General features: G+C 44.1%; 1 protein-coding gene across 3 annotated transcripts in view; it reads left to right on the top strand.

Moving 5' to 3' along the window:
* The window catches only part of Poln (DNA polymerase nu), a 130,599-nt gene that overhangs the window by 105,455 nt on the left and 7,599 nt on the right, over positions 1–17,545 (top strand). For 2 of the 3 annotated variants that reach the window (XM_021163099.1, XM_021163098.1), the window contains 2 exons: positions 939–1,021; positions 8,532–8,663. In XM_021163099.1, coding sequence (XP_021018758.1) covers positions 939–1,021; positions 8,532–8,663 — 215 coding nt within the window. The remainder of the gene's footprint in view (positions 1–938; positions 1,022–8,531; positions 8,664–17,545) is intronic. The other variant, XM_021163100.1, reaches the window with a different exon arrangement.

Raw genomic sequence — 17,545 nt, 5'->3', positions numbered from 1 at the left:
GCCCCTCCTCTTTGTCCCCATCACAGAAGTCTTTCCCCATCCCTTCTCCCCTTCCCCTCTGAGAGGGTGCCCCTCTCAGCACCCTCCCCCCCTCCAGGTGTCAGGGGGCCTTGGGAAAGCCTGTGTATGCTCTTTGGTTGGTGGCTTAGTCTCTGGGAGCCCAGGTGACATACTAGGAAAACACACACACAAGACTGAGCTTTTACCTTGATGTGCAGTATAAACAGGAAGTGAAGGCTAAGACAGAACTGGGAATACTTTGATCAACACAGACCCACAGTCACAAAGACTGAGAGAGGCTCTGTCCTTTGGTGCTTGAATCTGTGCTTACTCTGTCATTCAGACTGGGAGTAGATGCCATGGATGTTCTCAAGAGCAGCAGTCAGGGGAAGCTCTTCTTAGGCACAGGCACCCTCACTGGGAGGTGCTGGGGAGGGAGGAGCAACTCTTGGGGCACTGTGCTTTTCCACTATTTCAGCTCTCTTCTCTGAGACACTGGTCCACATGCAGTCCAAGAGCTGATCCTCACTCTGTCTGAATGGTGTAACTATAGAGTAGAGCTCACCCTGCTTTCTGTGGGAGATCAAAGCAACAGCTGCTTATTCAATCCTGGGAGGAACTACACAGGACTAAAACCAGCTCACCCCTGTAGTGGCCACAGTTGTAGCTCAGAGCCTGTCAGGCTAATGCTGGATGGACATCCTTTCGTGAGAGCAATATTTAGCTTTGATTTATGGTTTCCCCAGAATTTGAGGGCCAGGGCCTCACTGTCTCTTTGGGAGCCTATGGAGAGCTGAATACTGCACACATTACAAGTCTTTGCTGCCTCCTGGACAGCTGGCTTGAAATGGTGAAGGACCTCCAGGGAAGGTGACAGAATTCTGTCCCTCTGCAAACAGTGCCAACAATGCCAGATAACATGCCATTTTTCCATGCAGGAAGGACATTCCCATAGATCGTGTGACACACATGGACAGAGAACAAACCAAGAAAGTGGTATACTCCGTGGTCTATGGAGCCGGTGAGTCATAGGGAAGGACTGGGTTCTTGTTGTCATCCATTAACCAGTGAAAGAATGCCTGTGTTCAAGTGTGCCATGCCTCAGAGAAGTCACTGTGTGAGTCGTATGCTATTTACACAAACACCTCAGTGGTATTGTTATAAGACATTAGTCAAGCCACTCCATGCACTGACTCATTGTGCCATCCACCCTTTAAGACAGTATTTCTCAACCTTCTGAGTGCTGTGACCCTTTAATACAGTTCCTCATGTGTGGGGATCCCAGCCATAAAGTTATTCTTGTTGTTACTTCATAACTCTAGTTCTGCTACTGTATCTGTGTTTTCTAATTGTCTTAGGGGACTCTGTGAAAGAGTCATTAACAGCCCCACCCCCAGGGGTTACAACCCACAGGTTGAGAAGCACTGCTTTAAGAGCAGCAATAGAAGTTCAGAGAGTGACCAAATCCTACCCCACATCTCACCACAGTGAGAGGTATCATCTCTCTGCATAGAAACTCTCATCCTTAAAAACACACTACCCAAAGTGGGCTCTGGTAGGACCTGGTTCTGCTTCTTAGCACAAACTCAGTAATGAGCTGTCCTTCTCTTTCTCCTCTTTCCAGAGTAGTAGTCCTTCTACTTTGATCCACTCTGCTCTTTTCTTCTCTCTTGCACTCTCTTGATTAGTCTGTCAGTAGTGGGTTTTAAAAAATATATTTTATTTATGTGTATGAGTGCTCTGCCTGTATACCATAGATGTGCACTGCCCACCAGAGGCCAGAAGAGCAAAGGATCTGGCAGGGCTGGAATTAAAGAGGTTGTGAGCTGCCATGTAGGTGCTGGGAACCAAATTCCAGTCCTCTGGAAGAGCAGCCAGTGCTCTTCACGACTGAGCCTTCTCTCTAACTCCCCACCCAAGGTTCTCCCCCCACCCCAGGTCATGCTAAAATAGGGACTGGTTCTCCCTCAGAAGAGGCTATGAGCCCTCTGTTCCTTCCTTGAGAAGCAGTCTATCTGCTGTCACAGATCTAGGCCTGCATGGATCTCCTTGCTTTGGTCAATACTGCTTTGAGCACATCAGGGCTTGTACATAAACCCTGAGAAGGATAATCTGAAAGCTAGTTTTAGGTCAAGGAAAGCCAACAAAACTGCTGGAGTGTAAACTCCAGCGTGGGGCATGCTTGTCACTCCCAGTTCCCTTGGTTTCTGTAACTGCAGTGCTATGGATGTGTGTTTCAAAGGCTTCTTCTGGATCCCATTGTCTTGTCCAGATCCCTCCCCAGTACTCAGGACTGTGCACTTGCCCTTCCTCTCACATGTTTTTCCATATGCATTAAAAAAACACATCCATCTTTACCCAACTCTCCCCTTCTCAGCCATCACCCACCACTGTACCAGTTACTCACACCTATGCAGTAAGTTACCATAGACAGTACATTTGTTATCTCACGGTTCATGTGGTGCCTGCCCGTAGGCTAAGTGAGGCTGTGGTATCACCTGAGGCTCCCCTGGTATTCTTATTTCCTCAGCTTCTGTTTCCTGTGGGCCCCATGGGTCTCTGGCATGAACACTCTGCACTGTGACCACTTTACACTTCAAAGCCAGCTGGCTGCCAAGTACCAGCTGGCTGCCTATTCGTTTTGTTCTGGGTAAAATGCCCATTCTGAGCATGAGCCCAAGAGGCCAGGAGTGTCCATCAGTTCCGTTCTGCTTACTAACTAACACACAGAGTACAAAGCACCCACTGAACAAGTAACAATGCCTTGAGAACATCAGACCCTATGAAGTGTCTAGAAAGCAATGTGGAAGCCAGTAATCAAACTTAGGGTAAGAGTACAGTCATGATACTGGTGGCTCTCCTCAGTGTGGCCTGTCCCATTTCCTCCTCAGCCTCCTCCCTACTGTCCTCCAGATTTCAGGGGTTTCTGCCCTGGGGCAGGAGAAGCAACATTCTGCCAGATTAGAACTTGATGTTTTGGGTCCTCCTGCAGATCTGCCATACCTGGAGTTCTGTACTCCAAATGTTGTCCCCCACCTCCCCACTACTTCTACCCCCCACCCCAGGACTCAAATTCCAGTTCTATTCACCGCTTGACCTGTACCTCTTTGCCCATTCCTTTCCCCTTAAAGACTCCCATGGGGTTGCTGGAGCTACAACTGGTACCGTTAACTTGCATCTCTGTCATCTGCTTTCTGTTTATCTGGCTCCCATTTCAGGTGTGAGCTGTGTGGCTAAGCTTCCAGAGGTCTCCCCCCACCCCACCCCGCCAAGCTGGAGCTGGCACAGGAGGGATGGATGCAGGATGAATGTGTGATTGCCCTAAGTGTGACTTGGTCTTGGCCTCTCCAGTAGGAGAGTCAGCTCTCACCACAATAGTTGTTTCCCAGAGAAACATGGCCTCCCAGCACCCGCTGGCTCCTTCTGCGCCTTCACTTTGTGTTCTCTGGGGAGGACGTAAATAAGCAATGAGTCAGGAGCTGTGATGCGAGTGAAGGGAGCAATTTGCTGCTTTTAGCTCGGGGGTAATGGGGGCTCCCACCCTGAGCTTCTATCTTTGCTGCTCCATTGTTCCTGCTCCACCTAATAGCTGGAATTACTGTGTATCTGCTATTCAGTTCATGATGTTTCTATCCCTCCCTTATTTGAGCCAGACCTTGCTGATGAGCAGGCTTGGGGCATAATAAAACCACCAGGCTCCCGTGCTACTGGGGCCTTGGGAAACCCAGTGGAGGAACCTTGGACAGGCAGCTTGTGGTGGCATATAGGAGTGTTTCCACAGACGCCATTCAGAGCAACCCAGAAGCTGCTGATAGTAATGCCTAGCCAGGGAGAAACATAGCTCTAACGCCACCTTAAGAAAATGGTTATGTGATTGATCATTGTGAGAACTGTGATGAGGACAGAGGGGAAAACCATAGGGCACAAGAGACAAGCAGAGAAGGCACTGGGAAGAGATGTGCATGTGCATGCCCGGTCTCCTGCAGCAGCAGGTATGGCAGTCCCTCCTGGCCTCCTATCACCTAAGATTTATGTATCCCATGTGTTATCTAGGATCTTGACCCAGAGCTGGCTCACAAGCACATTGCCTCTTCTATATCCAGCTAAATTCAGCATCTTGCTGGGCCTGCTTATAGCCATCTGTGCTAGTTGATTTTTGTAAATGTGATAGAAATCAAGACATAACCGGGAAAAGGGAATCTTAACTGAGAAAGTGCCTCCAAGAAATTGAGGCCAAGTCTATGGGTATTTTCTTGATTAATAAGTGATGTGGGAGGCTCCAGCTCATTGTGGATGGTACCACCCATGAGTAGGTAGATGGCCCTGTGTTGTATAAGAAAGCAAGCAGAGCAAGCCATTGGAAGCCACCCAGTAAAACAGCATTCCCCCATGGATTCTGCTCCTATTTCTGCCTCCAGGTACCTGACCTGCTTGAGGTCCTGCCCTGACTTCCCTCAGTGAAGGACTATAAGTGAAATGTATAATTAAATAAGCTCTTTCCTTCCCAAGTTGCTTTTGGTGATAGTCTTTTATCACAGCAATAAAAACTCTAATGCACTATCTCTGAGTTCATCAGGACTCTAGTCCCTCCTGGAATTCATTCCTAATCCCCAGGCTTGCTGGTTCATTCCTAATCCCCAGGCTTGCTGGGCTCCTGCTTTCTGAAGGTTGACCTAATGCTGAGTCCTCCCCATGATTCCTCAGTGAACTCCATATTCAGCTGTTGTACAATCAGCAGGAACTCACTGGATGCATGCAGAATGCCAGGCCTACCCTGCAGCAGGAGGATAAGGGTTCATGCCTGCTCCTAAGGGACCTGACTCTGCCAGGAGAAACACAAAGTGAAGCCAAGCCTCATACTGAGTACCCTGGGGATTGTACTTATGATGGAGCCTCAGAACTTGGGAAGCTGCCCAGAGCAGCAATACCTGGGCTGTATGGGAAGTCCTGTTTAAGTAAGCTATACAACATTCTTGGAGCTTCCTGATGCTAGGCACTTTCTCATGGCTAGAAACAGAAATGGCCTAGTTAACACTTCTGTTGCTGTTATAAATTACCCTGCAGAAATCAACTTAGGGAAGAAAGGGTTTATTATATTTACAATTCCAGGCTACAGTCCATTATTGCAGCAAAGTTAAGACAGGAACTTAAGCATCACATCCACAGTCAAGAGAAGAGAGGAAACATGGATCCTTGCTTGCTGTTCTTTTACACTGTTCAAGAGCCCTGCCTAGGGAATAGTGCTGCCCGCAATGAGCTGGGTCTTCCTACATTAGTCAAAATAACTCTCTATAGACATGCTCACAGACCAACCTGATCTTAGGTAATTCCTGAACTGAGGCTCTCCTCTCTTCCCTGGTGATTCTAGTTTGTGTCAAGCTAGCAATTAAAATCAAGGAGCATAAACTGCTCATATACTTGACATGTAAACATTGGAACTTTCCACTCTATAACCTCAAAGTCGAGGAGTGACTTATTTATTTTATATTCATTAGTGTTTTGCATGCATATATGACTGTGAGGATATCAGATCCCTTGAAACTGGAGTTGTAGACAGTTGAGAGGTGCCATGTAGGTGCTGGGAATTGAACCAGGTTCTCTGGAAGAACAGTCAGTACTCCCAACCACTGAGACATCTCCAATCCTTCATGTTAATTTTATAATGTAAAATTCAATCCAATTCCAAAAACCTCTCAATGTCTTAAAAAAATTCCAGCACTTCAAAAGTCCTTTAAAGTCTCTTGCAAATTCTCATAACTATAGGCTCCTATAAAGACAAAACCAAGTTTCATCCTTACATATTTTTCTTCCAAAAGGGAAATGCTGGGACATAAATGAACAATCATAAACTAAAATTTAAATTTTAGCAAAACTAAAATCTAGCATAGACTCAAATCCTACAGTTCAGCACACATCTGAGATTCACTCACAGTCTTCTGGGCTCCAAAGGCTTTGGGCAGCACCACTTCTCTAGCTCTGCTGTCTGTAGCATACATAGTTTCACCATTAACCAGCTTCATTTTGTACCTAAAGCTACTTTTTGGGTGTAGACATCCTACAGTTCTGGATTCTCTAATATTTTGGAGGGGTCTTATTGCAACTGAGGCTTCACCTTCAGCAATGGCCAGTCAAGGTCCTTCTTCAGAGACTCCAACTCTGTCACAAGGTGCCAAGCCTCAGATGTTCTCAAATCCTCCCTTTAAAGCCTTCAAAACCAGTACTTACATTACCAAGTTCTGAAATGTAGCCTTACCCACTCTGACCACAGCTTATTAGCTCTCAGGTGCTGACACTGAGAAAATACTTTCCTGTTGTTCCAGTGCATCATGGTGTTAATCTTGTTGACAATCACAAGATTAGCTGATTCTTCATAACCTTCTTTCACAATCAGCACACACAGTTTTTTAGCCAAAATATTATGCAAATAGCCTTAATCCAGTTAATAATAAAGTCCCCATTTCCCTCTGAAACATGACCTGGGCCTCTTCTGTCTATATTACTTCCAGCAGTCTTATTTTTGAAACTCCCACAAGAATGGCCAATTTCCTGCTCTCCATAGGCACTAAGCATGCACATGGTTCACAAACATACACATAAAATAAAATAAAATAAAAATATTTTAAAATAATGGCTCGTTAAGTTCTTCCCAGAAAGCTGATTGATTTTTTTCCAGCCCAAAGTAACAAACGCTTCCACATTCTGCCCATCAAAACAATCCAAGCATAAAAACTAACGGTCAGGTCTATTACAGAGCACCCAGCTTCTGCTAATAGTTTCTGTCCAAGTTATACTTATGTTGATGCAATAAAATATCCTGGGAAAAATTGTTTATTTGGAATATAATCCAAGATGCCTAAACATATAAAGTCATAGGCCTGATGACACAGATGTTGGACTTGTAGACAAGGACTTCAAAGCTGCTCACGAGCATAAAGAAAAACATGCTCACAACAGCTGGGGAAAAGAGAATCTGCCAAATAAGAAGGGCCAAATGGTAACTCTGGAACGGCAATTAGCAGTCTCTGAAGTTAAAAGTTCCCCAAATTAGTTTAGCAACGCATTGGAAATTAGAAAAGAAGACAATTCTAAGTTCCTCTGAGTGGCTGAATTGCCAATGGACTTGTCTATTCCAGTGCTGTAGCTGAAAGTAATGATTAGAATTTGATGGAAGAAAAGGTTTTTGATGAAATTTTTCAGTAAAATGCAGCAAAACACATAACTTTATTATGGAGTCACCACACTATCTTCATTAAGCCCTAAGGGGATTTAAAGAGGTTCCCCCGCCTCCAGCAAAATTTGTGCCAGGAAGGTCTAGACATGGGCAGAGGAGCCAGGCATTTGTCCCTCTCTATTGAGGAAAAACAACAACAACAACAACAAAAATGAGCTTGCCACTCTTCCAAGCAAACCTGCTTTTTCTCTGCTCCTAGTGTTCAATATTGCTGCCATTAGAACTCCTGAGGGTTTCAGTTGGTGAAGGCCAGTGGTAGCCTCACTAAAAAGGGGATCAAAAGGTGATTCTGAGAGGTCAGATAGTTCCTCTTTTAAGAAACTCTTCCTATCTTCATAGACACAGAGCTTAAGCCTTAAGCCTAAAGGCCTCTTGGGTATTCCTTGTGAGCCGGAATTGGCCAGTTCAAAGCTCAGTGAGCCTTCCTCTTGCCCTAGTAATGACTCTACTAGGAATCAGCTCTTGGAATCCTTCAGTGTTACTCCAAGAACACAGGACTTTCTCTATAATACTACTGGTAGGAAAGGGCCCTGGTATGCATTCCTGAAGGAGAAGAGAAGAGAACAGTTACACATTAAACCTCAAGTAGAACCCACATTGGCTTAGAGTTTGGTTCATAGGATTCCTGACCAACCCCAGCGCTAAGGATTAGGCTAAAAACTATTATTCCCAATTCATGATTGAAGAAACAAATTTTTGAGAGTTAAACAACTTCCCCCAAGACCACTAGAACTTCTTGTGGGTGGCAGAGATGAAGTCAGATCTAGACTTGTATATCCCAGTATCTGAGCCCCCAAACAAGAGGCTCATGTGCTAGAACTTGGTACCATCTCCACCAGAGACTTTCACTACTTCATTGTGGCTACTTCACAAGAACTTTGCCTCTTTGGGAGCAAAATACTAATCTAGGTCAAAAGCATGTATTCTAAAATAAGAATGCTGAGCATGGGGGCCCCTGAATATCATATTTCCACATTTACCATCTACTCTGCCTTCCTTGTTCCTGTGGGCCTCACAGCTTTTCTACAGTCAGATCTCTTATTGACTAAGCTGAGAGTAATGATTCTGCCCGTTCCCAACTTCACATGCAGCTCCTGGCAAACAGTCAAGACTACTGGGAGAAATACATTTTAAGTGGCCTTATTCAGGTCAGTGGCCACCTAACATCCAGTATGTAAGGCCCAAAGCTAATACTATCCAAACCAATCACATAAGGCCCACACCACCACTGGACTCTTTGTCCCTCAGGCCTGCAGTTAGGTAGGCCTGGACTCTAATGGTATGTATTCTTGACTCACAGGGAAAGAGCGGCTTGCTGCTTGCCTTGGAGTCACTGTTTTGGAAGCCACCCACTTTTTGGAGAGATTTTTGCAGAAGTACAAGAAAATCAAGGACTTTGCCCAGACAGTTATTGGCCAGTGTCACAGTGCAGGTAAGCCAGCTGCAGCCAGGCCTCTCCTTTTAAAACAGACAGTGGTGTCCATAGCTCCTTACTTTGTTGCTGAGTGGATGGACAGACAAATGAGTGTCTTATGGTTTGTGTATGACTTAGTGAAGTTGGGTGGAGGTGTCTGAGCTATCAGCCCTACTGGATCAACAGTGCTAAAAGACTGCATGTAGAAAGGAGGTGGCTAGAGCTGGTTTCTACCTGTAGCAACAAAATGAACAAGCTTGACTTAACATGATAGTTATACATAGGTAAAAGTAAACAGATAACTGTAGCTATCTTTTGCTACTTTGTGGATTCTTTTTTCTTCCACACTTCTGCACCCTTTCCACCCTTTCAAATCCCTAACACTAGATAAGAGAGAAAGGAAAGAGATTCCTGAATAAAGTCAGGGGCAGAAAGGGGGCAACATTATCATTAGACTACTTCCTGCTGATTAGGGGTGTCAAGTTTATTGGAGCAAGTTTGATTTTGGCTGTCAGGATATCTAATTTCTTCTTTGCCCCTCCTAGAGCATGAGGTAAATCATAGTGAGCTCCTGTGGACAAACTGAAGTAGCTCCATAACCCACACCTGGGATTAAAATGAAAACATATTCTTATAATATTTCTGTGTTTTTAAAAGAAATCAAAACTCCAAAATTGTCACTACAGATAAAACCCTACACCTAGGTTAGGCAGTGGTGGTGTATGCCTTTGATCCCAGCACTTAGTCAGAGGCAGTCAGATCTGTGTGAGTTCAAGGCCAATCTGGTCTGCAGAGTGAGTTTCTGGACAGCCAGTACTGTTAAACAGAGAAACATGTCTCAACAAACAAACAAAAAAACAAAACCTTACACCTGAAAGTGAAGACCATATATTCCTACATTCTGACATGTACTTATATATTAATATAGTATCTCCACAAGTAAAACATGTCTATAAACATAGCACAATATGGATGTAGCTTTATATATCCTCTGTGAGTATGACTCTGCCCACATATTTGTTTGAAAATGCATTGCAATCTTACTGACTATACATTTATTTAAAAAGCTATCCCAACTAAACCAGTCTCACCAAAAATATGAGACCTGGACACATATACCTTAATTGGAAATAAGAGGATAAAGGGTGTTTTTAAAATATTTATTTATTTTAATTTTTATGAGCGTAAGTGTTTTGTTCACATGTATGGTACGTGTATGGCATATGTGGCTGGTGTTATGGAGCCCAGAAGAGGGCATTGGATCCCCAGAACTGTAGTTATGGATGGTTGTGAGGTACCATGTGGGTGCTGGGAACCAAAGGGTTAATAATAGGCGCAGAGATAGCATTTACAAATTAGGACTAACTAGATGAAAATGAAAATTGGGTTGGGCTGGCAGGACTTCCCATTCTTAAATATGCACTCTAGAATGTGCCCCATGGTACAGCAAACAACTGTAGTCTCAGATGCTCTCAGGAACTCAAGAGATCCTGATAGCCTGGAGCCTGAGCTCATGCTCATAGGGTCTAGGCAGGCCCCACAGGCTTGAAGAGTCTGATGTCAGAGCTATAACCTGAGGACAGTCTATGAGGAGTGAAGGGATTAGATCAGGAGCAGAGGTGAAATGAGGGCAAACAACAGGGGTGTCACTCAAGGAGATTCCAAGAGGCTGGTACCCAAACCGTGCAAGTGGGGTCAGGATCTAGATGTTCATGCACTCTATCTTCCCCAGCCCAAACAGAATCACAACCACACCATTGCTCCTAAGGCCCCAAGGAGGCCAGGTCCACAACTTGTTCACATAGTTGTATCTTAACACAAAACGAAAAATTGTCCAAATCAAGATATCTCAACTGTAATCAACCAAGACTGTTGCTGCTTTTGCTCCTCTACCTCCTTCCCATGCCTGGTAGCCTTAGAGTGGCCATAGCCATTTTTACAACTTAACTGGGGGTGGATGGGTGAGGGAGTAGATTTCTGCACTAATATTCCCATGGCTCACCACTCACTCCTAAGTACACGGTGGAGGCCTGCCAGGTATCCTGACATGCGAATGATTTTGAGACTGTTACTTCAACCCTGAGCACCATGGCATCAATTCCTTTTGCACTATAAATAGGAACTCAGCAGCAGTGCTGGGAATGTTGGGTAGAGTGAAAACAAGGTTTAAAACATGTATAGTCAGATTACATCCAATTTGGACCACAATGGAGTCACTCCATGGACAACTATAAAACAGGCCAAAGTACATGGGTTTTCAGACACTCAACCTATTGCTGTGAGAAAAGAAAAATGAGGTGAGTCCTTGTAAGTGCCTATGTCTAGAGGCACACAGTATGGCCCAGGAGAACACTTGCACAGAATAACCACTGGAAACAGCCAGCTGGATCATTCTAGGGTTCATACAGGCCAGAATAAACTCCCTGGATACCTGATACATCCAGTAAAGGCCTCACAAGGGCTACACCTCATAGCCCTACAAAAAAAGGTTACTCTAAAGTCCTTGCCCTCCAGCATAAAGATAAACCTCAAATACAAGGAGATACATAAGTGGCATAAACCTGCCAAGACACCGGCAGATAGAGACAAGCCACACTTATGCTGACAACATGAAGTCTGAGATGCCCAACATCCAGTCAGAAGCTATGGACGTGTGAAGGCATGGGAAGCAGATGTGCTGACCCAGAAACACAGTGTCCTGTCCTTGTATTACGTCTCCCACGGAGTGGAGGTACTCAGAACCTCATCACTTCATGATGATTACATTGAGGGCAGCTCAGTGCTTACCTAACATCTGCAACACTCTAGATTTCAGTACTTAACACCCTATCACCACCACCAAAAAGTTATAGATTTTTTATGTAGAGAATTGTACCAATTCTCAGACCTATGAACTCATCAATGAAAAATTTGCTTCTGATCCACACCAAGTTAAAACAGAAGTCTTCGCTTCTCGGGAACATATGTAAGCAATTGCAATGGCTATTCTTGGTTGTCAATTTGACTACATCTGGGATTAACTAAAACCCAAAAATGGAGGCACAGCTGTAAGGGTTTTTTGCATTATTTGAAGTAGAGAGATCCACTTATAATCCAAATCTTTGAGGCAAGAAAACACAGATCCTTTGAATCCAGATCACTTTAGCTTCCCACCTCTAATCTGGGCCATACCTTCTGCTATAAAGACATGGAAAAAGGAAGTTTTTGCTCTTTGCCTGCTTACTCTGGTCTTTTTAGCAAGTCTAGATTCCAGAGTCTACTAAAGACCACCTAAGATATCCAGTCTTATGGACTGAGCAACTACTGGATTCCTGGGCTGTCTGTTCACAGCTAGCCATTGTTGAATTAGCTGGACTGCAGTCTGTAAGTCATTCTAAGAAATCCTACCCCCCTGCCTCTCTATATATGGAGAGAGTAAGATCCATTTCTAATCCAGATCTTTGAAGTATGAAAACTCACCTTTAATCCAGATCATTTTAACTGGGAAACTCTACCTCATAGATAGAGGCCAGGTGGCAACACTGGATCTCCAAAGGCAAGGTGATCATGGCTACTGGAATGGACAGCACAGATGAAGCAATCCCATAACAGCCTGACCCATAATGGGCAACACAGGAAAAGTAAATTTTATGGTGTCATTACTCGTGTGGATCTTTGGTACTGGTTAATCAATCATGATGTTTCAGTCATGAAATAGATAAGAAGCCTACTGGATTTTTGTTTGATTTGTATAAGTGGGAAAATTCTGAAACAAATGAAACAGAGGCTTCATTGGACTGCGGCAAAAGGCCATTTCTGTCCATGAATCAATTTGCAGACTTGAGTAGTTGGTAGATCCAGAACCTTTTGAATGAAGGGATGTCAAATTTCCCCTGAGGAAGGACCCTGATAAAATACCTAAAAGTTTTACTGTTAGCATATCCCCAGTCCTTCTCCCAGAGGGTCCTACAGCCTTTTACAAGGGTAACTGTATACTGGGAGAAAGGAAACAATCAGACTTTCCAGGTCTATTAGTTCTGAATTAATGCTGATTCCAGGAGATCCCAAGAAATACTGTGGCCATCCAGTTAAAGAGGGAACTCATGGAAGTCAGGTGATTAGTAGAGTTTGGGCTGAAGTCCAACTCACAGTAGGTCCAGTGGGTTCCCAAACTCAACCTGTGGTTATTTCTCCAGGCCCAGAATGTATAATTGGGATAGATATAAGTTGGCAGAACTCTCACATTGGTTCCCTGATCTGTGGAGTAAAGGCTATTATAGTTGGAGAGGCTAAATGGAAGCCTTTAGAGTTGCCTCTGCCAAGGAAAATAGCAAATCAAAACTAGCATCACATCCTTGGAGGAACTGTAGAACTTGTGCCACCACCGAGGACTTGAAAGATGCAGCGGTGGTGCTTTCCTCCACATTTCTCTTTAACTCACCTATCTGGCCAGTGCAGAAGGCTAAGATCATAGGGTGTATGACAGTTGACTATCAAAAACTAAATCAGGTAATGTCTCCAATTGCAGCTAAAGTACCAAATCTGGTATCCTTACTTGTAACTTTAATTTTTTCAATGTCTACTTTGAATGATGACCCTTAAACACTTTAACCTCCCTTGTAGCCTACCACCCACCAGAGGTAGTGGAAAAGAAAGGATATGGGGGAAGTGAACCTGTTTAGAAAGGTTCTTTGGAACAATTTCTGTCTGTGTTGTCTGGAAATCAGCAGTTCAGTTCACAGGTTAGGAGCAACAGCGCGATCCACTGACAAACACTTCACAGATGCACCAGCAGTCTAGTTGGGTAGAGTTAGGATAGCAAACACAAATCAGCAGCAGTGGCACTACCTAGCAGAGAGCCAGGCCTCAGCCTCAGCTCCAGTCAACAGGAGGTACCTGGAAGAATGCCAGGAGAAGTTCTCGGCTGTGCCTCTCTCAGGGAACCCAAGATCAGCAAAGATGTGAGACCCATAAGCAAGCCTAGCTCAGCCTCTGTCACTGTCCATGGAGTCCTATTTATACCCTCCAAACATCACATATCTTCCACAGGTTTTGCCTCAGCATGTGTACATGCATCTGTCACAGCTGATGTCACTCTGCCAATCAGTCCAAGTCCACTGAAGCAGCAAAAAACTATAGCACACCACCAGAAGTTTTTTTGGTGCATTTCTTTCTATGAAGTCTGACAAATGCAGCTCAACTATGCAATATAAGGCAAACCAATATATGTGTGTTGTTATCAAAGAATCCTTCATCACATGTCCTTTCACATGCTTGCTGTAGCAGAACATCTTTGCTCCTGTGTCTGCTTCAGCAAAACGTCATGAGTCTGCCTTAGTCTTTCACCTGTGTCCACTTCAGGAAAACACTCCTTCACAGGTTTGCCCCAGCAAAGCACCATCCAACACTACTGACTCTCCAAAACCCCCCTTAAGTTTCCAGTTCACTTACTTGAGCAAATTAACACATCTGGTAAATGGTTTGTAGCTATTGATCTAGCAAATGCTTTTTTTTTCTCTGTACCTATCCATAAGGACCACAGGAAGCAATTTGCTTTCAGTTGGCAAGACCGACAATAAACCTTTCAGCTTTACATCAAAAATATACTAACCTCCAGCCCTGTGTCATAGCCTGGTTAGAAGTGATCTTGATCATCTGTCTCTTCACTAAATATCACATAGATACACTATATTGATGATATTATTTTGATTAGATTAAGTGAGCAGGAGGTAGCAACCACTTTGAACTCATTGGTAACACATATGAATATCAAAAGATGGGAAATCCAACCAAAAATTCACTACCTCAGTGAAATTCTTAGGAGGCCAGTAATGTGGGCTGTGCAGAGCTATTCCTTCCATGGTGAAGGGAAATCCATTGCACCTGGCCCCTCCCAACACCAGGAAAGAAGCACAATGCTTAGTAGGCCTATTGGATTCTAGAGACAGCACGTTCCTCACTTGGATGTGTTACTCTGGCCCTATTATACAAAGCGACTCAGAAAGTTGCTAGTGGGATCCATCCCATAATCAGCTTCCAAACGCTGACACCATTGCATACACTAGCAAGATTTTGCTGAAAGGACCCTGATATAGCTGTCTCTTGTGAGACAATGCCGGGGCCTAGCAAGCACAGAAGTGGATGCTCACAGTCAGCCATTGAATGGATCACAGGGCCCCCAATGGAGGAGCTAGAGAAAGTACCCAAGGAGCTAAAGGGATCTGCAACCCTATAGGTGGAACAACATTATGAACTACCCAGTACCCCCCCCCCCGAGCTTGTGTCTCTAACTGCATATGTATCAGAAGATGGCCTAGTCGGCCATCACTGGAAAGAGAGGCCCATTGGACTTGCAAACTTTATATGCCCCAGTACAGGGGAACACCAGGGCCAAAAAGTGGGAGTGGGTGGGTAGGGGAAGGGGGAGGGTATAGGGGACTTTTGGATAGCATTGGAAATGTAAATGAGGAAAATACCTAATAAAAAAATTAATTCTAAAAAAATAAAAAAGAAAGTTGCTAGTTTTATATGGGGACTGGAACAGGAGAAGGCTATTTAACAGGTCCAAGCTGCTGTGCAGGCTGCTCTGCTACTTGGACCATATGATTCAGGTGACCCAAAGACACTTGATGTTTCAGTGGCAGATAGGGATGCTCTTAGAGCCTTTGACAGGCCTGTCTGTATAAGTGAATCACAGAAGAGAGCTTCGGGATTTTGGACCAAAGCTCTACCATCATCTACAGACAACTGTTCTACCTTTGAAAGCTGTTGGCCTGCTATTGAGCCTTAGTGGAAACTGAATGTTTGACAAGGGGCTACCAAGTTACCATGTGACTCAAGCTGCACCTCATGAGCTGGGTGTTATCTGATCCACCAAGTCATAAAATAGGATTTACACAGCAGTGATATATTATCAAATGGAAGTGGTATATTCATGATCAGTTCTATTCATGATCAGGTCTAGAAGGCCCAATCAAGTTACATGAATAAGTTGCCCAAATGTCTATGGTTTCTACTCCCATTACAATGCCATCTGCTACCAAGTATTCACCCGTAGCCTCATGAGGTGTTCCCTATGATTGGTTGACTGAGGAAGAGAAAACTACAGCCTGGTTTATTGTTGATTCTGTATATTATACAGGTATCATCCAAACACAGATAGCTGCAGCATTATAGTCCCTTTCTGAGACAACCCTGAAAGACACCAGATAAAGGAAATCTTCCTAGTAGGCAGAACTTTGAGCAGTACACATGATTGTACATTTTGTTTGGAAGGAGAAATGGCCAGATATGCATTTGATTCATGAGCTGTAGCCAATGGACTGGCTGGATGGTGAGAGATTTGGAAAGAACATGATTGGAAAATTGGTGAGAAAGGCATCTGAGGAAGTATGTGGATAGATCTCTCCAAACAGATGAAGAATGTGAAAATACTTATGTCCTGTATAAATACTCTCCAAAAGGTGACTTCAGCTAAGGAGAAGTTCAGTAATTAAATAGATGTGATGACTCATTACAAGGACAGTCAGCCTCTTTCCCTAGCCATTCCTGTCATTGTCCAATGGACCCGTGAATAAAGTGGCCATGGTGGCAGAGATGAGATTATGCATGGCCTCAACCACATGGACTTCCACACACCAAGCTGCTGTTGCTTACAGCTGCTGCCAACAGCAGACACCAACCAACATTGAACCCCAGATATGGCATCGTTCACCAGTTTGAGCAGCCAGAGACCTGGTGGCAGATTGACTACATTGGCCCACTTCCTTTGTAGAAAAGACAATGCTTTGTTCTTACTGGATATTTATTCTTGTCATTGATTTGCCTTTCTTGCATGTTATGCTTCTACTGTAAAACCACCATCAGTGGACTTAGAGAAAGGCCTTATCATGGTATTCCACACACACACACAGTATTGCTTCTGACCAAGGAACTCATTTCACAGCCAGAGAAGGGCAAGAGTGAGCCCACGATCATGGAATCCACTAGACTTACTATGCTCCCCACCATCCTGAAGCAGCTGACCTGAAAGAAAGATGGAATGGCCTTTTGAAGATAGTTACAACACCAGTTAGGTGGCAGCAGCATGGAAGGCTGGACAGGGTTCTTCAGAAGGCAGTATATGCTTTGAGTCAGCATCTCCCATAGCCTAGATCCTCAGTCAAGTAATCAAGAATTGGAAAAGGGAGTAGTTCTACTCACTATATCCGGAGTGACCCACTAGGAAAACTTTTTTTGTTCCCTCAACCTTAAGTTCTGTTGTCCTAGAAGTTATGGTTCCAGAGTGGGGAGTGCTCCTGCCAGGAGACACAGGAAACATTCCACTGAACTGGGAGCTCAGACTTCACCCTGGCAACTTTGTGTCTCTAATGCCCTTAAGCCAACAAGCTAAGAAAGGAATAACAGTGTTAAGAGAGGTGGTTGATCCAGATTACCATGAGGACATTGGATTACTTCTGCACAATGGATGTAAGAAAGATTATGTCTGGAATGCAGAAGATCCTTGAGGGTGTCTCTTGTTATTACCAGGTCCTGTGATTACAGTCAGTGGGAAACTACAATAACCTAATCCACTTGCCAGAAACTCCTTCCAGACAAGAGCCAAGACCTGCTGAGTTTCTTGCCCAAGGGTAGAGGAAACACAGAATGTGTGGGGTAACAGAGGAAAGTAGTTATAAAGACCAGCTAACTTCACATGACTGGTTACATAAATGAGGATTATAATTGACATGTTTCTGCTGAATTTTGTTAAATAGGCATTTTTACAGATATTTGTGTTTCCTTTCCTCAATTTCTTCATATGATGTAGCACCAAGAGAATATCAATGGTTGTCATATTTAAGTTTGAGACAGTAAAAGAATATCCCTCAAGGGACATTGGCACCTATTCTAAATTTAGACTGCATTTATGGTTGTGCAAG

This window comes from Mus caroli, chromosome 5 (genome assembly GCF_900094665.2).
Source record: "Mus caroli chromosome 5, CAROLI_EIJ_v1.1, whole genome shotgun sequence".
In the NCBI taxonomy this organism is placed as follows: Eukaryota; Metazoa; Chordata; class Mammalia; order Rodentia; family Muridae; genus Mus; species Mus caroli.
Note: the sequence above shows the minus strand (reverse complement) of the source record. Positions and strands in the feature narration are given on the sequence as shown.